This window comes from Diorhabda carinulata, chromosome X (assembly GCF_026250575.1).
Source record: "Diorhabda carinulata isolate Delta chromosome X, icDioCari1.1, whole genome shotgun sequence".
Lineage (NCBI taxonomy): Eukaryota > Metazoa > Arthropoda > Insecta > Coleoptera > Chrysomelidae > Diorhabda > Diorhabda carinulata.
The window spans coordinates 33671601-33693747 of record NC_079472.1 but is presented as its reverse complement, the minus strand read 5'-3'; the positions used below and the strand labels follow the sequence as shown (position 1 = coordinate 33693747).

The window sequence follows — 22147 nt, the reverse complement described above, 5'->3', positions numbered from 1 at the left end:
AGTGGCAATAACAAATAAGTTTTTCATAAGCGATTTTAATTAACGTTAAAAAATATATAAAAACGTGACTCAAATCGCACGCTACCGGCCAAAAGTCTCTAGTAAAAACTTTACAGCTTCCATTCTTTTTCTGACACCAGCATCTTGAAGCCATTAGTCTTAGCTTTATAATGAGCGGTCTATGTTGTTATTAAACGAAAGAAATCCTAAGCACTCATAAAGGGTTATAATTACCAGTAAAGAAAATACAAGCCTAAATTCGTCGGAATAATAATTTATTTAATATTAACCTATCAATCTTTCGACCTCTTTCCCCTGGCCCTAATAACAGCCTCCAATCGCTTCTTCGTAGGTCTTTTCTCCATCTTTTTCGACGCCATCCCATTCTTCAGTAAACGCAATTTTGAAGTCTAATTTCGTGACTGGTGCATGATTTCTAGCACGAGCTTTTCTCTTAAGTTCGTTCATTCATTTAAGTCCGGGCTACGTCCAGTGAAGCCATAGCGGCAAGTTCGACATCCCGTAAATATACTCAATTACGGAGCAGGGAGTATGTGGACGGGCATTGTCCTACATTATGATGAAGTTTTCGTCAATGAAACTGTCGTAGGAAACAACGTGATCCCTAAAATTTCTTCTGTATATCGGTTAAAAGGTTCAATAAAAAGTCGGTTTCAATTCCTTTGAAAAGCCCAACCAAACCATCCAAGAAACTTCTTCAAAGCCATTACGCGAATTTTTCTTCAGATCTTCTCTAGACTCGTTCTCTTCTTACGCTACCATGCAGGCACACTTTGGTTTCGTCTGATAAAAGAACAGAGCCCCATTGTTCGTCAATCCAATTAACGTGTTCTCCGGTAAATCGTAGAAGAACTGCTCGGTGGACTGGGGTTAAAATTGAAGCCAGTAGCTGGCCTTTTTGACTTAAGATTAGCTACCTTAAGTCTTCTTCTGACTGTCCAGCCACTTAAAGCCTCTCGCATTTCTTTCAGCTCTTGTTGGACCACCAACAAGGGTTCGATTTCTCACCAATGTGCTGAAAATGAATCAATGTGCACCTTTTTTAACCGGAACCGCGTCTTTGATAGAAGATACCAGTCTTTTGATAACGACGATAATCTCTGGAAACAACAGACTGGAATTTGTTCAGCACACTGGTCACTTCTCGCTGACTCTGACCTTGTCGCAATAGGGTGACCTCTTAAGTAACTTTATCATTTGTGTCCATTTTTAGGTAGAATTAACGTTGTTTGTTGTTTATGAAAATGTGTATCGTTGACGCTTGACGGCTAACTGATAGTGGTTGATCAGGTAGATAACCTTTTATAAGGATAGCTGTGGAATGTGAATACTTCTTCATTTTATTACCCGTTCATCCATAAAATAGACCATAATTTAGGAATAAAATATTAGTTTTGAATGACTAGATTGAAAAAAATATATTTCCACCGTTTTTTATCGTTGTAGTCGATCCGAAAACGCGTATTTAGACAGCCTTATACTCACTTTTCATTATAAATCAAAAAAACTTTAACTTAATTTTCAAATGCAAAGAAATATGTAACAATCCATCGAACTAAATCATCCTGTAGACTGTACCACTGCGCTCGCTTGGCACATCCGGAACAATGGAAGCGAGGCAATCGATCTATTATGAATACGAGAATGCTCAGTTTATACCACACTTTACAGGCATGCTGGCAATAAATGTTATTATCATATCATATAATCCTCAAAACTGGTAAGTTATATTTATTAATTCTATATTTACGTTACTAGTTAAATTTACAACATACCAGACTGTTAATTTATATTAAGACGAGTTATTCAGTACTAAAATCGACGGTATGCTGTTCATTTTAACGAATCAATAGATTCAGTATAAGCAGTGACATCTAGCAGTCACTAGCAGAACTAAAATATACTTCAAAAAAGAAAATGTTTTGTTATATTCTCACAACTACGAAAATAGGAATTATTTTTGACAGATGGAGTTTTAAATGAAAATTAAAATAGTGTTAGTGCTGTTTCACATGGAGTCAGGATGTGTCGTCTGTACTATATTTTCATTTCATTTGTCATATCTCGACTTTTCGGAAACTATGTTCGGGTGAACCAGATCATGATTCATGATCTGAATGTTTTAAAACTTATGATATGATCCTTTCTAGCCTATTGGACAGCTGGTTAAATGCGATCAGCTGACGGGTTGATTCATTTGTCTATGATCTTTTTTAACTTGAATGGCTGTATATTATTAATAGGATTGTATCCAGTAAAAATAAATCGGATGGCTTTGAGTTTCTAATGATTAACCATGATAATTAGTAAATAAAAACAGAAACAAAAATAATAAAAGATTATTAATAGTTTTGGAAAATAAAATCGACAAGGCAATTAATCACGTGACATTAAACACCAATCAGAAAAGAGTGACGTCACACCTCGCGAAACGCTATGTTGTAGCTGTCATTTACGTATAAAGTGTTTTCAGCAATTATTGTTGAATTAATAAAGTTCGTTTTTAGCTTAATCTTGAAAGACAGGTATAATTTGCCATGAAATCAGAATTCAAGAAAGCAAATTTTTTGCAATGAACACCTACTTATATGTAAGTATTATGTGAAGAATAAACAAAGTCTTATTTAATTAGCACTTACCAGTCAGAGAGTCGCATTTACCCACTATGGAATGAAAATACTTAACCGATTTTGAGGTTAGCGAATACAAACTTTCAATAACTTCAACTTAATTAAGCCATAACATTTTGTATGTTATGTGTGGTATATTATGGTAGATTTTGCAAAATTCATTCCTTTTACTATACATTTACAAATAGAGACTTTGTTTAGAGTTTTGTTTGATACATCAAAGTGATCCTCACAGAAATAATTTGTGGAATTAGTTGATAAAGTAAGAGTATATTGTCTCTTTGCCATTTTTAACCACTTTCTTCGTATTCCTTTATTGTTTGGAACGTGTATGAAAAATTTGTCAGGCGTTTTTATTGTTGTACTTTCACATTGGGGCACTATACAGTATTTATAATACGAGGAATTCATTATTTATCAAAAAACACAATTGACTCTCATAAACAAACGTAGCTGTTTCGCGAGGTGTGACGTAATTCAAGACGCCATGACAGTCTTGGCCTTTTTCGCGGTCAATTTCAAATTCATTTCCAAAAACTCAAAATACTAATGAAAAAAATCTATTTTTCTTAAAATAATATATATTTTTGGGGTGAAATAGATGCTAAGCTATAGTTAGTTTTAAACCAATTTCTAAATTTTGTCAACTAGCCTATTCTCATGAGCACCGTAATTGATAGATAACAACATTTATAATACAACTGAATAAAAATCATAGAAAATTAACGAACAAAGAAGTAATAAAAATCAGGTTCTTATAATTTTTTCAATTTTCAACGAAATCGGAAACTGTGATCTAAATCTCGTTCTGGATTAGAACCCGCAATATAGTTTCCGAAAAATCCTGTAGCTGTAGCTTGATTCATAAAGCGAAGAAGACAAAGATCATGGGTTAGCGAAAGAATTCACCTTATATTCTAAGCTACAGGAAAACGAAATGAAGTTTTTTTAATATTTGACCACCCACATATGTCTAATGGAGATCTTACTGACCATTCTATCGATCTGCGACTCCTTATCCATCGATTTGGAGAAGAAATGATTCAGATACTGTCGAACGTTGATTTGATAAAGGTACGGTGCACTTTACTGAAACCATATTGTATTCGCAGGAACTTGTGGGTTTGCTGGATCAGGATATACGTTTTTCAAAGTTGGTACGACTTTATGTTGGGGTAGTTCTAATATTTTCAGGATGATTTGGGACTACGTTAAACAGGATTTTGTGGATTTTCTTGTAATACAAGGCTCACGAAACTGCTTATCTACTTTGCTAATTGTTTATCGTGAGGCGCTGCCGGTATGACGACTTACGGACTCCACGTAGGTCCGTGTACGAAATGATACGCGTTTAATGTGAAACGGCACTCGACTTTCGACAATAGGGTCCTGGCACACTTTTTTTACACCTTAACTACGTTTAGTATATCGTTCTTAATCACACACTATTTTTTAATTTTTAAATTAGTTCATAAAAAAATAAATAATTTAAATACCTAAATCACGCGCCAAAATGCATTTGTTGTCACTTGACTTAGTGTGACGTAGAAAGTAAGTAAACAGACTTAAGTAAGGTTAGAAGTAAATACAGTTTAAACAGAGTTTTCGGGATTATTTTGAAAATCACTCGCACGGCTGTGAGTATTCAATTTTGTAAAATACAAGATGACGTATCATTGGTACATTGTACCAGAATGTACAAACACTAGTATAAAAACACCAAATAAAGTTTTCGTGCGAGTTCCTCAAGTGAAAAAGCGTCAAAAACAATGATTTAAATCTATAAGAAGGGATTATGCGAGCGACAAACCTGGGAACCCAGTATATGTTTGTGAAGAACATTTTAATGTAAGTTTTATCTATCGGTATTTAAAAAATGTTAACTTATTGTAACTTTTTACTGGAAACAGATTTAGAAAATTATATGATGTGGAAACTAAATTGATGTTTCAACCAAATCGATTGCCAGAAATACCGGAAAAGGGCATTTCGTGAAACACCGCGTCCGTTGGCATTAAAACGACAAAAAACCTTCAAAGCTATCACCTTTATGACTACATTTTATTGAAGTTCAAGCAAACAAATGTGATAATGACGTTACTATAATAAAGTTTAATTTGTAGTACCTACGTATCTGCTTTTACTCCACGTCTTTCAGCCGAAGTAAATAATTGATTATTACCAAAGAACGTAGCAACCATGAATGCATCTACCTTAGGTAGATTGTCAGATCTTGCTTCGATAAATCCTATTTAGGTCATCATTTCAATTAGAATATTCTTTGAAACCCTTACAAAAACGTAAATCGCACTAAACAACTAATTACCTCCACTTACAACAACAGAATGGCGTTTGAAAGGCGACACGCGGCGACCACGTTTCAGTATTTACTTACTTTCTACGTCACAACCGCAGTAACCGATACAAACATGTTACAATTTTCAAAAATGTAAAACTGCAATGGTTTATACTTATATAAATACTTTCTTTTCCAGATTATGAATCACCACAATATTAAGATCAGTAATTTCAGCAATTTAGATGCTGTCACTTATCCTATAATCAAAATAACTGGCAGTGTACAGCATGCTACTAGTTCGTCTTGTCAAAATCAGGAAAAATCTAACGTTTATTTATGTTTAAATAGTAACCACGATTTCTTTTCTACCTGTCTTATTAACGATAAATTTAAATTCTTGGTGGAATTACAAAATGGAAAAAATAAAATTATCGTCAAGTATTGCTGCGAATTTTTTTCACTCATTTTGGAATATTTTCCCAGTTAGTACTTTTATTAACTAATACTTTTACAATTAAACAATTCAAGCATTATAAAAGCACTAGAGGGGGTGAAGGTTTTTATTTTACTTATTTTTGATGGCAGGATATAGCTAATCATTTATTTACTTCAATCTACGTAATTTAAAAACAATATCGTACTTATTTTGATCCATTTTGCTTTCCAGTTATATCAGAGACTGCTGTGATACCATTGTATGTGATATGTGAAGACCATGATGGTTGTTTTCAAGCCCCACCATGGGAAAACAATACCATAGAAAGTGCTTGTAAACGAATCACTGTTTGCTCAAAATTATTACAGTGTGTCACTGCAGAAAAATTGTACGAACATGGATTGGGTAGAAAAACGTTCTTATTAACTGGAGACTGTCAAGTTTTCAGAAGTCAATTGAGTTGTTCGAATGCAAGAAGTATGAGTCAAACTAAATTGTGGCAAAACATAGGTGAAATTCGCTACAGCATTTTAACTATTTTTTTCTAAAATGTGAAAAGTTTTTAGGACGTGAAATCATGAAATCCAGTTTAGGATGTGAAAACAAAAAGTTTTTAGCTTTCTTATCGTGTACCAAATATTGTGGTAATAAATACAAAGAAGGGATAACCAAATCTCATGAGAACCTTTTGGATATAACTCAAGGTTACGTTGCATTAGGTGGAGGTGGATTAGCATTATTTGGAACAGCTTGTCTTTATACTTGGCCGGAAACTTTCGAAGAAATTATACCTAGATTTGAAGCTAGTGATTTGGTGGACAGAACTCAATTTTTAGATGACAGTTGCTACAGGTAGTTTTTTATAAATACTAAATTATAAACTAACAATCTGCTCTTTGATCTGACAGTATATATGTTTTTTTTTATTTTGAAACGATTATTATATATTCTGAAAACCAATAAAATCTTTTCGGGAAAATTATTTTATCTATGTTCAAAGTTATCACCATCTACATCAATGCCTTTTTGTAACTGAAGCTTCATCAACTTAGATTTATCTCATCCTCCGTCTCGACACGGTGAACACGTAAATGGTTCTTCAGAAATCTGCTGAAGAGCCATATCTCGAATGTATAAAGTCTAAATGTCCGGGTCATACTGAAAAGCAGAGAAAGTGGGAGTCCACCACAGCCCCTGTGGACCAGAAAAAGTTGTGCGTTTTGGAAACAATTTTAGAGGCTTACAGACCAAATAAAACGAGGTTAGAATATTTCATCCAAAAGACAACGCCGCCGTCTTTTAAAATATCAAACTTTCTTTACTCCAACTGACAATTCAAATTTCATTGGAGACTTTGCCGTCGACACCGACCTTCTAATCAGAAATATAACTCAATACCCCAACAAAATTATCCTTTTTAATGAGAGCATTCATACCCCCTTCACTACCGAGTTGTCCAATAGGCTTGTCAATCTAGGAGACACTCCGCTCCCGGATGGGACCGGAACTCTAATTAGGTTTTGAGAAACCTACGTGAGATTGCCAGTTACTTTATTAGTTTTGAGTGAAAATTCAAATTTTGGTGAATGTTTACCACATTCGCCATATTTCTAAATTTTTATCCTTCAAAAATATACAGTTTGTGTTTATGCACGCGTCAGTGACTAAAAGAAGAATTAACAAAAACAAAATGGACGCTGTTTACGGTGACTTGTGACCCACGTATGGAGACACCTATTATTGTGGCGACTCTATAAATTAGTGGAAGAAATTGTTCTAGATGAATGACGCTTAAAAACAAAAGAAATTGCAGCACAGACGGGCATTTCCAAAACAAGTGTTCTAAAGGTCTAAGCATTTAATTTTGACAAATATTAATGCAAGATAGAGGCTCGAGCGATTTTTAGAGCTTTGCAGCGAGGACCCAGAAAGTTTGATCCGATCAATTGTTTGAGTCTATTCAAACCCCATGACAATATATTTGTCAAGTTTACTCAAACTATCAAATATGGACAAACAACAAGAGGCAAATATATATCTTTATTTGAAAATATTTTTATTTCCAGGGGAACTTTGGGAGCTTGTTTTTCAACGACTTTAGGGTCTGTTCTGCATGAACTTCTCCACACATTTGACTTGGGTCATACAGAAGAAGGAATCATGGGAAGAGGTTTCGATAACATTTATAAAGTTTTTACAAATATAGACGTTTCTAATGAACACATTGAGGCACAGAGACCCTTTCAAGATAAAATCGAGTTCAAGGAAGAGTTCGAACCTGATAGTTTATTCGAAAGATTACGTAAAGAAAACAAAAAGAAAGAATTTACTATCATAAAGAAGTTTGAAGATACTGATGATACTATTTTGACCAAAAGCTGTGCTGTGATACTTTGCTATCACAGGTAAGGATATTTCCATATTTTTATTTAAATATACTACCCTTCCATTGATATTTCCACATCTTTGAATTCCTTTTTAATAACATTATAATATTTCTTTGATTCGTTAATTTCGTCCCCTTTACTTGTTACGGTCACTACCACTATTGCCTGATTTTAGAGTTAAGCCACGCATTTACTTTTTCATGAAAGTTTAGTTATTCATCTTTTGTTACAAAAAACTGTTACCTTCAAAACATGTTTTCAAACTCTGTTTGGATTTTTATTTTTTTTTTTTAGGTGGTTTAACACAAGCATCACAAAACAATCGTCACTACTATCATTCGACCCAATAAACAAATTGATTAAATCGACAGCAGGTATCAGAGTTGTTGAGGTAAGAAGTTTGAGTAAAGAACTAGTGCTGCGAAGTTGGGTTTTCGATGGAAGAATTCTAAAATTTTCTTTCCAAGTTCCACAGGATATTACTTCCTTAACTGATAATCAAAACTATTTAATTTTCGTTGAAGATACCATAGGATGCATTTTAAAAGAACAAGTTACTGTTTAAATTAAAAAGAGTATTAGATAGAAAGTATTTTTAGCTGTTAATCAGAGTTTAAGAAAAAAATTATTAACATCATTTTCAAAGAAGAATAAATATTATTATAATAAATGAAAAAACAGAACAGTTAACGTCCAGATGAAAGTATCTACCAAAATTTGTGTGTAAGCCCTTCTTTCTTATGTGCCAAATATTTTCATATGCCCAATGTAATTTTTATTTTAATCACCACACGTTATTTCATAAATACCTTCATTTTCCAAATCTATTAGCTTTTTTCGGGGTTCTAGTAATGAGAATTATATTATTTACTTCAAATTTAGTTCATTTTTTGTCTTATTTTGCTTTTTTCTGTTCTTATTTTATAATCGCAGTGTCTGTAATTTAGCTTAGTAATAATTTTCACTCAAATTTCAATCGATTTTAGACAACCCACAATACATTTGCAAACAAATTTTAATCTGTTATAATAATAATTATAAGCCCTTTTGTACTTCATCCTTTAATTTATAATCATATTGTAGTCTAATGACCGCATTGATGAAATTATTCAACTTAAAATTTTCTTTCTTTGAAATTTGTTTTGATATTTCAGTGTTTCAAATAAATTACGAGATAACCTGTATTATGATAATGTAGAATGATCACTACTTTACTATAATTAATAAAAATTTGAAACTAAAAGTGCCAATTCGTAAAATTAGAGGTTTCTAAAACATATATTTTTGTAAATTGGAATTTATTTACAACATAGAATTAATTTTGTAATAGTGGCCAATATTTGTTAAAGAGAAAGAATTCTTACTTACTACGAATCTATTTTCCATCCATAATTGTTTAGCTTTTTGGTCTATTCTGTAGAGACAACTAAGTGTAATTTATACTTGAATTTAAAATGTTATTTGACGCCTATGCAATTCTAATAAATATCAAATTCATATTTATTCTAGGGACTCAATATAATCACTCTTATAAAATGTTCATTATATTAGCAATTAAAAATTTTTTGAAAGTTTAATGAAGTTTTATTTCAGTTCCAAACAGGTACAACGTTATAGTAACAATATAACCTTAAAAGAATTTAATAATCTCGATTGCTGAGGACACTTTACATACGATTGTGTGACTTAAACACTGAGGGGCGTCATTCTACTGGCATGTAACATTTTCAGAATTTTTACCTCGACACACTTTGAAAAAAAATTTCTGTGCCTTCATTGTAGTGAAATGTGCTTAATTGCGAAGTCGTAAAGAATATACAATACATAATATCCTATGTGAAATAATAAAATCGACTAAAGTATCTGGGGTTTTATATTTGATACCTAAATAATTATATTCGAAACAAAAAAATATTTTTGGTTTTCATTGCAGAGATTTGAGGTGGTTCTCTCAGGCTACGTTGTACGATTATAACCAATTTAGGATCAATGTAAAGCGCATGCTTGTTTACGAACCCATTCTAGATATTGATTTATTGTGAATTTAATCACTGATTAACTGAATCGATGTGATCCACGAACACGGAACTGTTACTAACAATTTCAGAACTGAAATAAAATGAAATAAGTCATACTTCTATATGAACAGTTTCTATTAATGGAAGCTGTTCCCACTAAGGAAGACAGAATGGCAACGATTTCTCTATCCCTCGATGTTCCAGCTCGTCTCTGCGCATTCTCAAGCATGCGCAGTATAAATAAAGTGTCTCGAGCGAGAGAGAAAATGAATATTGCAATGTGGAGACGTTTTTTCTCATACCAACTGTCCATATAGGAGTATTACATATTTGAAATAGATGCCTACATAACCTCAATTCTACAGTTTGTGTTTAAAGCACTATTTTGAAACAGAAACCCAAATATTTATCTGGTGTTTGAGGAGAAAGGTGTTAACACGATTGTGATTGAGTACGCAAATTGTACAGTTGGAAAATATCAACAATTTATAACCAGAATAACGGCAATCCAATCGCGAAACTAGCACATTAAAGTCCCGTCATTTTTGTTAAAAATTGAACCATAACTTAACAGGAATTAATGTAGAATTATACCTTGCGGAGTATTTATTCGGAACTGTTAATACACTTTAAGCCGCCATAATGTGCGCGTAAAACGCTTATCTACTGTATCTATAACGGTTTTTAGGTGGATGGAACGCGGAGTTAGGGCATTTTTCGCGTTAAGTAAAACCTAACCAGAGTATATTTTGTTGTAAACTACTGTCACGATGTCAAAACCCATTTACTTGATGTTTTTCGAAGAATGTATTCGCTTCTGTGTTATTTTCTTATGGAGTTTAAGTTTCATTTTTTTTTAATTTGGAATCGTCCAAACAATGATGATCAGCATTTAAAAAAAACAGTTTTCTTCGTTAGCATTTTTACCCGAAGTGTAGTATGCGATTTATTATAAAACATATCGACATATCCTAGCAACGAAACTAAAATACAAACAAGGTGGTAATGCAGACAAAATGGCATAAAAATACTGTTTATTATTTGTCAATTTTACTCGAGTGAAATATGGGAGATGCAACAGAAAATGATTTATTAGATGGTAAGAATTTTAAACAAACATGACAATTTTTCTTTAAGCTTATACAATTTACTTAAATGTAATTGGAATTATTTAGAATGAATACTTATTATTATTATTGTCACCCTTCACAATTCTATCTGTTTTATAAGCTATTAAAGAATCGTTAGAAAAAGATGGTACCCTTGGAAGGCTGAATGGTGAAATAAGAGCTAGTGTTATGGCAATTATAAATAGAGATTTTGAAAGTCCAGATCCTCCAAAAGTACCAGATGAAACTAAGTTGATCAATGAATTAATCAGAGAATATTTAGCATGGAATGGATACCTTTATACGGAAAAAATTTTATCTGCAGGTACTGTTTTAAAAATAAATTTTCACTTCTTTCTTCCTTATCTTATTGCTGTTTCTTACTAGTTCAATAGTTCAATCTAGTATTTTTGTGTTATTACAATTTAATCATGAAGATTAATAAGCATTTTTTTCTTTAATTTAACTTAACAAACATGGAAATTCTTAAATGTTAACATTCTATTCATTATTAGTTGTGCTGTTGAAATACAGTTTTTACTTATTAGTTATTGTCTTTTTTTGTCTAATTATATTAATGGTTGCATATTTTCCTCACCTCCAACCCAATCTATATAATAATCCCCATTTAGTTCCGTTACCAAAAGTCTTGCCAAGAAAAGAATCAGACCTCGAATCACCACTATATTTATAATAATATGATTAAAGTTTGGGTGAAATAATATCAAATATTTTTCTAAAATATTTTATTTGGAATACTGGGTGAAGGAATTATGAAAGTATTACCCTCAAATTATTCCAAATTTTCTAGAATCTGGTCAAAAAAACGAAAGATTGGGAAGAGATGTTCTAACAACTAAGTTTGGTGTCATGGATGATTCTAAGACTGCGAAAATACCGTTATTGTACTACATAGTCTCAGCATTCCAGAATTTTTACTAATATTCAATATTTATACACTCATAAATAAAAAACTCCGTATTTATTAATGGGTTTTATTTTTCTTTTTGACATCTACATTTTTCTTCTGATTTCCTTGACTGGACCATTCTAGATTGTTCGGTAAGAGTATATTTTAACGCACAGTAACCTGAGACAAGCTGTATGCATAGTAAGATGAACATAATACTTTGTACTACAATCTCTGTTACACACATTTGGAAATAGGGATTGAATAAAAGGAATCCTTGAAGAGGAAACTGGAGCAATACTGAGAGCATCCAAAATCCAGCCAATTCCGGTATCTTAAACAGAAAGATTATTATAAAATTATAACTATGTTGCAAATATATTGTTAGTTTTATTTTCCCATGAAAATAATTCACCTTATCCTTTAGATTTCCTTCATATCCTAGATAAAGCCTCAACATTTCTACACATACTATTATGCATACAACGGTTAATGATAAGTATCTGTATAGCTCATCATAATGCCAGTACTAAAAACAGTGTTTAAGCTTAAATTTTATTTTCAAGTATAACAAAAAGTTGTACTCACATTTTTGTTTATAAATAAAAAAATAAAGATTATCCAAACTGGTATAAGAACGACGTTAAAGTATAGACCCATCTGTAAGGGTAAATTGGAAAGAACTCTTTTATCTGAAAATAATATATTAAATAAAAATATTGTGAAAAATTTTCGACTTTTTGTTCACGTGTTGTGGCCCAGTAGTCACTTCTATTTCAACTATAAAGTTTTTGTAGACCTCCCACTTTATTCGAAGAATTCAATAAAATCTCAGTATCGATTCTAAAACGTCCTCTATCTATCTAAATTCCACAACTAACGCAGAACTTTAGTGAGTATGCGCCGTAGAGAGCATCTTCAAATTTGCAATTCTTATCCACGACACCGAACTGAGGTTCCTGGATTGTCAACGACACTCTTACTCGCTGCATCGATATTGACATTTGCACGATTTATTTTTTGAGAACCAGTATATTTGGCATAACCAACGGATCCTGTCTCTCATACCTTGTTAATTAATCTCTTTACAATTGATGAAGTTAAAACACAATTCCGACCATATTTTATATGAAATTTCCCAACTGCGGCCACCAAGTTTTCATTATTTTTGAAATATTGTTCAATAATGAAGCACGTCATTCTATCGTGTAAAGCTTTATTCTTACTAACCCCAAAGTGTCAGGTGTCGGTTTGTTTTTAGGGTTATCAACACTTTACTGCATAAATGGCGGCAAATTTAAATCCTACGTTATTTTTGGGACACCCTTTATATAGAAATGTTTTCAATTTTAAAGCTACTTTTTATTCGATGTGGTCACTTGGATATGCGTTTGATGCTAATTTTATTACTTTTTAATAAAGTCATTATTTGCTGAAACCCTTCTTTAAGTTTTCTCGCGTTGCCTTCTCTTGCGCTGTGTTGACCTACATTTGTTCACTACGTCTCAACTTGCGCCCGGCCTAAGACACTGACAGAGTGTCTCATTACACTTGAATGTAAATAAAAAGCAGCTAACACAATTTCGATTTGAAATAAATCTGATTTCAAAAGAAATGACTATGACTATATGCAAATAATAACTCACCATTTGAATGTTTAATATTTAAAATACCAGGAAAAATCGTATTTGTCATATATGTTCCAGCTTTATTTAAAACCATTTTCTTTTCCGAAATTGCACATACAATATATTTTCAATTTATTGTTTGCATCGATTTTACTAGGTTACCATGTAAACGGATACTATAGCAGCGCTTAAACTACATATATTGCGTAAGAAACGAAAATAAGTATCTTATTATACAATTCAGTAATTAAGTTGTCACATTATTATTGTTTACTCAATTTGTTTATATGGAGTTGTTAAAGTAAGTACGAGATAAATTATAATGTGATTCTTGTGAATACAATAAATGAAAAATCTCTTGAAACATTGTTGGCCTCTGACATGTCACAATATTTTTAAATAATTCTATCTTTCATAATCTGGTTGTCATTAATATTATCTATTAACCTTTTGCCACTTAATCGTTTCCACGGCTTTAATCTGACCAAATTTTGCACAAAGTTTTCAGAAAAAAAAGTTATGACGAGGAGAAAATTCGAGAAAATCCACTAAAATTGGATTTTCGGAAAAATAACATATCCGATTAAAAAACTGATATGTTTTTTGGAATATCTGGCGAAATATACATGATATCTGATTATGTTCTACATACTTTCACTATATACCCATATTTTCAATATTTTGGCAAAAAACCCAAAAATTTTCAAAAAGTTATTGTCATCCCTGTATATAAAATTGAATGTATCCAAAATTATGAGAGATACCAATAATTTTATGGCATTAATCAATTAACAAAACCTCTAACTTATTCAACAGTCTCATTACATTTCTTCAATTCCATACATACTCGTATTATACAGGGTAAAAGTTGAAGCAAATTTTTTTCTCAAAAATAATCACATAAGAATTCATATTATCTACAGTTTTGAAATGGGAACGTTGTAATATAGAAAATATCGAAAGAGGAACATAGATACTATCGTGTAAAAAATATACCTGCTTTTTCGTGATTATACGATTATACGAGGCGAGTTATAAAGCTTTGAATTTGAGCTTTTGGGAAAAAAATCAACATTTCAATGTATGAGAATAGAAAAAAAAACTCTCAGATTCTAACCAATTTTGCACATGGGGGTTTAGTGATATGGGAATTTCTATACTATTTTCAATGAACTCTATGGACAAAATATATACCATTACAGGTACGTACAAATTGTTTATACGAGGGTTGGAATAAAGTAATTGTGAAATGTAACATATACAAGATGTTAAGTACATTTGTGGACAATGAATAGTACTGAAAGATCGTAACACCGATTTATTACATAAGTATACAGGGCAATACGGCCTCACGGTACAAAAGAATGACAACACAGTGCGCATAAAGTTAAAATGGCAAAATTGGGTCTGTAATTACAAGTTGCCAACAACGTGGGAGCAGCTGAATATAATCGGCGTCAGCATTTGTATCACTACATGTGAATTGGTAAAATCTAATGTCTTCCTTCACAAGAGTTTTCATTATAGTGAAGAGAAAAAGTCCGGAGAACTCACGTGAGGGAGTAAGGAGGTTAAGAAAAATTTTTATTAACCAAAGGACTTTCCCATCCATAATTCATTGGACAAAATTTTGTGACACAAATTAATCTGTTCCTGATCATTTTGATCGCGAATCTGCGATCTAAACGAGTTAGTTCTCTTCTTAAATCACCAAAATATCTGGGGTCTTTACAAAACGTTCTCTCCGTAGGCATAAGTTTTGCATAAGTTATAGTTCATCGTTGCTCAAAATGAATGTCACTTTTTAGAGCGCATTTTCAAATACAAAAACAATTATTACACATAAGTTGATCAAATTCAAACTCCCACTAAACCTAAGATTATATATTCTATATACTCGATAAATAGTAAATATTACTCTCACCTTATCGCTTGCTTATTCGTGCATCCTGGTACACAGCAGGCCTTTACTCGTTTACTCATATTGACTAAGTAAACACGACAGCACAATTCGCAACAAATTATAACTTTCAAATGCACAAAAATGCAAATAGCTAATAAACAAACAATATCAAACACCTTTGCAAAGATTTTATACACTTTTGCAAGATGGACGTTGTTCATTCAATAATTTTGGTTGTTTCTCGATGCATGATTGCAACTTAGTTTCAGAATCCAGATTGACAAACATTCAAAACTAAAACACCAAAAAGTAAGCTTTTAGATGTGAGCCGGTAACATAGATGGCGTTGAAAATCGTCGTGACCTTCTCCTATTCCAGTGCACAGGTCCTGCACTAAACGTCTCTTGGCTGCTCCCCCCCTCAAATCTAATGCTTCCACTGTTGCCATATCGAACGCTACGTTGCAAGTTTCAAAACACATCATCGCATACCGCGAAATAAATGTATTGTTCGATTTTGATTGTTTTACCTTATCAATATTATCTATCTATCTGATAATATACATTAAATTTATATTTACTACGCAAATTATCAATTTTATTATAATGGAAACTGTTGGAGTAAATTTATTGTAAGTTTTCTTTTTAATTTTAAATGTTATTCTGTAGGTAAACTATAATTTTGTTTGGTTATAATTTTGTTAGCATTTATTTACGCAAATTGCTTGCGTACTTGAAATATTTATTGGAATCATAGTGTCAACTCTAGCTAAATAATAATTAATTATTGTATCTCAAAATTTTTCTATTACTTTTTAGTGCCAAACAATATTTAGAATCGCAAACTGAGAATAAAAGAATCATTAATTACATTGAAGATTTTGTATACCAATGGAATTTCAAATGTCGATATGACCTAATAAAGATAACCAAAGATGTGGATGAACTTGTAGATACAATACAACGTAAATTTTTCAAAAAAACTGATGAAGTAATCGCTCAATATCTATACTGGTACAGTATTAATAATGCTAGGCTTAGTTGAGTTCCTGATACCCATAATTCATTAAAAGCATTGAATTTGTAAAAATGGAAAATGATTTTCAGCGTGGTACATCATATAATTTTCGACACATTTATGCCCGTTATTCGTGCAAAATATACTGATGAAGATAAAAAAATATACGACAGATGCTTGACTTTTTGTAAAACTAACAAAATATCCATCCAAATAGATGTAACTGCCTATTGTTCTGTACCTTACACTGCAGCAGTAAGTTATCGATTTTTTCCTATTACCTACAATTCGTCCATTGCATTTCAAAACAAACCAAATAATTAATTTAACTATGTTTCCTTCGAGTTACTATGGTCAAAAGGTCACAAAATCAGTTTTTTGCAAATATCTCGCGATCTACTACTCGGAGGTCAATAGAGGTTATTATAAAAATTGTTCCTCGTACAATTACCTACAAAAAATTCTTTTGCATTTTTCTATAAAATCAACCGTCTTTAAAGTAGAGCGATTATATCAAGACGATGTACTCATTTCCTCACCACCTACGAAGTAGAATGCAAGGCGCGTTATATATTTTTTGTTATTCATCGTCTACATCTTCAGTTTCTCTATCGGTAATAGTTAATAACAAAACTTCGATTGGACTAATTTCTACATCTACATCTTCATCATTTGTTGACCCTGCGTTTAAGCATGACTGGCCACGGCAATGTTCACAAACTCAATCCAATTTTTGGCATCCACATTTGCCTCCACAACCTTTCGCGTACAATTACAAAAGATGGCGTTAAGTTGATCATCGGGTGCTGGTGGTTATTGGCTGTAGTATATTATTTTTCAACTTCCACTGTTCTGTATCATCTTCTCTTCCTATCAGGTTTGTATTTGATAATATACTCGATAAATATTTTTCTTATTGGAATATTTGGACTTTTTCTCTCAATCACTTCACTAGCTTCTTCTTTATAAAATTAACTAATTTTTTTAAATCAAAAGCGATGATTCTTTTCTTTCGCGGAAATATTGATGTACCCGATTTTTCTTGACGTCGTGTAAAATCCTCAATACTTAATTTGTTGGAAACTTTTAATGTTCGTAGACCACGCCAATTTCTACATCAGCGTCCGATAATGATTCACTACATATAAAACATGTATCAGTTCCTAAAGCCGTGTTTTCCTAGCGACGCATTTTTCGCGTCGCGTGCGAAGTGTTACGCTCAGCTTAATACGTAACCTCGTCTCCATAGAGATTCAATAAGCGCTTTAGTGAGGGCCGAGAGAGCAAATCAAAATTCCAGGCAACGTTGTTCGTTTTTTTCGACATTAACGGTATCGTGACGACTGAATGGATTTCAGAGGGTCAGACTGTTAACCAGACCTACTATTTGTCAGATTTGGCAACACTGCGAGAACGAGTTGGTAAAAAACACCCGCCGTACTCACCAGATTTGGCATTGTGCGACTTTGTTTTGTTTCCGAAGATAAAATCTGCTTTTGATAGGGACCCGATTTGAGTCGATGGAAGCGGGAAAGCAAAAAAGGGCAAAGCTCTTAAAGGCACTCACCAAAGAAGACTTCCAGCACTGCTTCGATGGAAAAACGTATGGAAAGGTGTGTAGCGAGTGGAGAAGAGTATATTGAAAGGGAACATTCGAATGTAGAATAATTATTATAATACATAACTGTTTCAAAAATAAACTTGATAATTAATTTTAGATTGTTGAATTGTCTATGTGGGATTCCTATAGCAGTCCATTAGAAAAACTCAACTGTTTATGTGCCACATATGACATAATATTTGCTGAATTCAAATCCGCCATGGTTAACGTTATTTCTAAATATTCAAGTATGTATATAACTCTGTATAATACTCATAATACAAATTGACAAAATTAAAATTGAATAATCCTTGCTATTGACAATTTATTCATACATAATGTACAAAATCATCCACCTATTCACCAATAACATCTATTTGTATATATACCGTTGTATGCAACAAAGCTAGAAACACTACTAGACAAAAGTTTTTGACTACCCCAGAAATTTCTCTTTCATATTGTGAAACGAAGGTAAAAACGGTGTTTTACAAACCATAAATAAGTTCTTTCAGAAGCAAGAATGTACTGTAAGTTATACTTGTTGGATCAAGACATCTTTATGTGAAGTTCGTAAACGGATTGTTTTCGTTCTCGAAAATTCGGACTTGCAAGTTTGAAAATAGGTAAGACCAACGTGATATGCATCCACCAGGAGCTTTGGCGATTGAAAACGTTCAGGCCTCAAAAAACCACAATCACTGAAGATAAACATATTGTATTGATCAGTAAACATGATCGAAGACTCGCGGGTTCAGAGATAGCAGCTCAGATCAATGAATCGAGAGATATGCCTTTGAGTACTTCTACAATGAAAAGGAGATAGAGGGAAGAGTGAGAGTTTTATGGAGTGATGAGTCAAAGTTTGAGATTTTTGGGTCTAATAGAAGAGTGTTAGGGTGCAGGTCAAAGTAGGAACGGATGTTAGATCCATGTGTAATCCCGACTGTCAAACACGGCAGAGGCTCGGTGATGATTTGGGGATGTTTTAGAAAAACGGCGACTGGAGACCTAGTGAAAATAGAAATAGTTTTGAAGAAAAAAGGCTAGACAAAAATATTAAAGCATGACAACGATTCCAAGCATTCCTCAAAGCTGTGGAAAGAGTATTTAGAAGAATTGGAAAAGAATCTTCTGAAAGTACTGATTGTCCGACACAGTCGCACGACCTCAACCCGATTGAGTTGTTGTGGGACCAACAGTGATGGATTTACGCCTAGGCACGCGTGGCCCGGGCCTAGGACGGCTTGATTTGAGGGGCGGTAAAATTTTTGAGATGAAAAAAGTAAAGACAGCCTCGAATGATGTCTTTACTGAGATTAATCATATGCTTATAAAGCTCTTAAAAATTACTAAATCTTTATAATTTCTTAAATTCTTTTCTTCTTTAAATAAGAATAATGTAGATGTAGAAAATCTATTAATAAAATAAATGATTTTTAAATTTCACATTGTGGAGTATACCACCAGCATCAAAAAGACAGTTCGCCATTATTTTAATGTTTTGGCACTGATTCATCCCAAGTAACTCAAATATTTTTAATTGCTATTTGGTCTATGATATGTTGTAGTGGATCCACGTTTTGTATACAGTGCAAAAATTGTCTATATTAATGTTAAAGAACGTCAAGCACTCCTGGAAAGTTATCACACAATTGAGTTCGATTTAATACATAAAATTGATAAAAGTGTTTTGAGATTGCATTTCGTTTAAACACAGAATCAAGTGAATTCCACAAATTGTAATAAAATTGCATCTTGGAGCAGTTTTCAAGCTATTAACATAGAAGACTAATACAATATTTTCATAGAGGTTTTCAATAAAGCAACTTTAACCAGACTAAGGGGCGAAAGAAATTATTGGGCCTAGGAGCACCAAATTTCTCGATCCAGCCCTGGGGTCCAATTGGATAGGGAAGTCAGAAAGCAGTGTCTTATTTCCCCTTTAAATCTTTGGAATATCCTGAAAAATGAATGGAACCAAATAGACAACGATTATTTATCAAAATTGTTGTAGAGAATACCAAAATTGTTCACCAATCTAATAAAAACAAATAGAAAATATGTTCTCTAAAATATAAATATCAAAATTAATCTGATTGTTTTTATTAGTTGTGTATCACATATCTCATAGGGTGGACAAAAACTTTTAACTGGTAGTGTATGTTGTTCTTTTGATTATTATTCCTCTTTCCCTGTAACTTGATTTTACAAAATATTCTGTTAGGTATAAAAGTAAAAGTTGACAAATTGGAATTAAAAAAAACTGCAATATTAAAAATATATGGTTATGAACCATGATTCATGTACATCCTTGTTTTGTGTTAACTAATAATAATACATTATAATTCTGGAAGTCTGAAAAAATTTACTTTCTAAACTAGATAAAATGTATCATCAAATTTTGTACTGGATACTGTAGTTGTACACCAAAAAATCATTCGTGTCAAATTTGCAATCAAATCATTAGAAGCAAGCATTACAACAGCACCAGAAGTTGCCTTTCATACTAATTTTTTAAAACTTCCTCTTAAGATCCTAGATGAACTTTTTTTTTATAGATTTCAATGAACTCAGTTGCACATTAATCATATTAGCTTTTAATCATTTCGTTTGATTTTTTTACTTTTAGATAAGGAAATTGAATTACCAATAATGGATAACAAAGATGTTATACCAATTATTATTATAGTACTGCTTAAATCTAAAATAAGATACGCATACAGTAATTTACAATACATTAAACTATTTGGTATAAAACTGATTGAAGACACCAACAAGTAAGTGTATATAATATTGATATTATTTTCTATTACTTTCAACTTTTTAGGTACATTTTGGATACATTCGAGCAAGCAATACTGACAATTCTCAACACAGATAAAGAGACAGATTTTAATATCAGTGCATGTTCCAATATTGATTTCTGTGAAGCCATAGAGAACATTACGAAAGAAAATTTCATTGAAAATACTCCATCCTGTGAAATTAATTTTGAAAATGAAAATAGGAAGAGGCTAGTCACTTTAATTATTCAATCAACAACTTCGAATTTATCGGACTTGAATTTACTGTGAACATAAGTTTTTTGAAAAAAAACCAACTGAAAACTTTACTAAAACTTATGGGGTACATTAAATTTGTGAATTTTTGGTAGGTATAAAAAGATAAGAAACATGGAATCATTGCATTGAATGTTTAACTTTATCATGTAGTTTCTTATGTTTTTCATATTTATGTCAACAGCTCTAAAACTAAACGTACAATAAATATTTTAAAACTTCCTCTGCCATTTTTTTCTTTAATAAATCTGTTTGTATCACACAATTGGAAGAGGATGGACAATCCCAAATTAGAAAATGGTTTTATATTGAACTAGTTTCAATTGCGTTTAATGCATAAGAACTTATTACATAAACATGAAATACTATTTACTGTGTAAGATGTTAAAGTGTAAAATCATGAAAAAATTACCTTTAGTGGACTCATTTTCTAATAATTTAAAATCTTTTACTGACGAAAAGACGATTTATTTTAGCCACTGGTTATGTTCTTATGAAATCCTTTGTTGAATTCCTAGGAGAATTGATAGTTGGAGAGCGATTCGCCATAATATTTAATATTAATTCACGATTATCCATGGTTTCAATATGACATGCTCATAGATAAAATACAAATGATCTATCGATTAGTCACAATCTGCGTCGTTTTAGTAACCATTTACATAATAATTAAAAAAATTGTTAATAACATATAGAAATACTTATAGCTTTAGTATTGACAATAGAAAAATTTGGACTTCAGAAATTGGGGGCTGTTGCTTTTTCCACACAATTCTGTGCCAAAAAAACATACAACATATTAATAAAAAAATTTTTTAAGTTTATCTATGTTCGTAGTATATCAACGAAATCATACACTACAATTTATAAGTTTCTCCCGCCTAAAATCTGTGCTTGGCATTTCAGGTTAAATTTATTAAATATAAAAGTATTTGCATATTAATAATTATCTTACGAGAAATCTATTCCTGAAGTTATATTGAACGTTAGGTTACATGGCACTATAACCACCAGTGTACAAGAAAGATTTTTCCTTGTATTCAATTATAACTATCATGATGTAAATAACTTATGGATGTTAAAATAAAATATCAATATTAGAAAGTGATTCTACCCCATAATCGATA

The 22147-nt window shown here is 32.0% G+C and overlaps 4 protein-coding genes across 7 annotated transcripts; 3 read left to right on the top strand and 1 right to left on the bottom strand.

Moving 5' to 3' along the window:
• Nucleotides 1–1627: 1627 nt before the first annotated feature.
• On the top strand, nucleotides 1628–9350 carry LOC130900725 (uncharacterized). Its single transcript, XM_057811534.1, has 6 exons — nucleotides 1628–1741; nucleotides 5147–5432; nucleotides 5618–5896; nucleotides 5953–6238; nucleotides 7453–7791; nucleotides 8068–9350. Exons 2-6 carry the CDS (start codon nucleotides 5150–5152, stop codon nucleotides 8336–8338), a joined length of 1458 nt encoding a protein of 485 aa, XP_057667517.1. The 5' UTR covers nucleotides 1628–1741; nucleotides 5147–5149; the 3' UTR covers nucleotides 8339–9350.
• Nucleotides 9351–10584: 1234 nt separating this feature from the next.
• On the top strand, nucleotides 10585–11885 carry LOC130901815 (centrosomal protein 20-like). The gene is made up of 3 exons (XM_057813426.1): nucleotides 10585–10890; nucleotides 11022–11225; nucleotides 11712–11885. Exons 1-3 carry the CDS (start codon nucleotides 10857–10859, stop codon nucleotides 11840–11842), a joined length of 369 nt encoding a protein of 122 aa, XP_057669409.1. The 5' UTR covers nucleotides 10585–10856; the 3' UTR covers nucleotides 11843–11885.
• LOC130901814 (transmembrane protein 17-like) lies at nucleotides 11880–21780 on the bottom strand. Of its 3 annotated transcripts, XM_057813423.1 has the most exons (6): nucleotides 21433–21780; nucleotides 15363–15635; nucleotides 13457–13631; nucleotides 12399–12502; nucleotides 12226–12339; nucleotides 11880–12144 (listed from the first exon to the last, which is right to left on the bottom strand). In XM_057813423.1, the coding sequence occupies exons 3-6, from the start codon at nucleotides 13530–13532 to the stop codon at nucleotides 11896–11898; spliced, it is 543 nt and encodes a 180-aa protein (XP_057669406.1). In that variant the 5' UTR covers nucleotides 13533–13631; nucleotides 15363–15635; nucleotides 21433–21780; the 3' UTR covers nucleotides 11880–11895. The 3 variants fall into 3 exon arrangements, with proteins under 3 accessions (XP_057669406.1, XP_057669407.1, XP_057669408.1); XM_057813424.1 differs by lacking the exon at nucleotides 15363–15635; XM_057813425.1 differs by lacking the exons at nucleotides 13457–13631; nucleotides 15363–15635.
• On the top strand, nucleotides 13660–21241 carry LOC130901813 (uncharacterized). Of its 2 annotated transcripts, none has more exons than XM_057813421.1 (6): nucleotides 13660–13739; nucleotides 16160–16354; nucleotides 16448–16613; nucleotides 18077–18206; nucleotides 20591–20738; nucleotides 20789–21241. In XM_057813421.1, the coding sequence occupies exons 1-6, from the start codon at nucleotides 13726–13728 to the stop codon at nucleotides 21033–21035; spliced, it is 900 nt and encodes a 299-aa protein (XP_057669404.1). In that variant the 5' UTR covers nucleotides 13660–13725; the 3' UTR covers nucleotides 21036–21241. The 2 variants fall into 2 exon arrangements, with proteins under 2 accessions (XP_057669404.1, XP_057669403.1); XM_057813420.1 differs by lacking the exon at nucleotides 13660–13739 and adding an exon at nucleotides 15909–15972.
• Nucleotides 21781–22147: the final 367 nt, after the last annotated feature.

Coding starts and splice junctions, on each gene's coding strand:
- LOC130900725 (XM_057811534.1), top strand. CDS start 5,150: ATGAATCACCACAATATTAAGATCAGTAATTTCAGCAATTTAGATGCT. Junction 5,897..5,952: donor TAAATTGTGGCAAAACATAG/GTGAAATTCGCT, acceptor AAAAGTTTTTAG/GACGTGAAATCATGAAATCC. Junction 7,792..8,067: donor GTGATACTTTGCTATCACAG/GTAAGGATATTT, acceptor TTTTTTTTTTAG/GTGGTTTAACACAAGCATCA.
- LOC130901815 (XM_057813426.1), top strand. CDS start 10,857: ATGGGAGATGCAACAGAAAATGATTTATTAGATG. Junction 10,891..11,021: donor AGAAAATGATTTATTAGATG/GTAAGAATTTTA, acceptor CTGTTTTATAAG/CTATTAAAGAATCGTTAGAA. Junction 11,226..11,711: donor GGAAAAAATTTTATCTGCAG/GTACTGTTTTAA, acceptor CAAATTTTCTAG/AATCTGGTCAAAAAAACGAA.
- LOC130901814 (XM_057813423.1), bottom strand. CDS start 13,532: ATGGTTTTAAATAAAGCTGGAACATATATGACAAATACGATTTTTCCT. Junction 12,503..13,456: donor AAATATTAAACATTCAAATG/GTGAGTTATTAT, acceptor TATTATTTTCAG/ATAAAAGAGTTCTTTCCAAT. Junction 12,340..12,398: donor TTTTATTTATAAACAAAAAT/GTGAGTACAACT, acceptor CACTGTTTTTAG/TACTGGCATTATGATGAGCT.
- LOC130901813 (XM_057813420.1), top strand. CDS start 15,947: ATGGAAACTGTTGGAGTAAATTTATT. Junction 16,355..16,447: donor ATCGCTCAATATCTATACTG/GTACAGTATTAA, acceptor AATGATTTTCAG/CGTGGTACATCATATAATTT. Junction 18,207..20,590: donor CGTTATTTCTAAATATTCAA/GTATGTATATAA, acceptor TTTTACTTTTAG/ATAAGGAAATTGAATTACCA.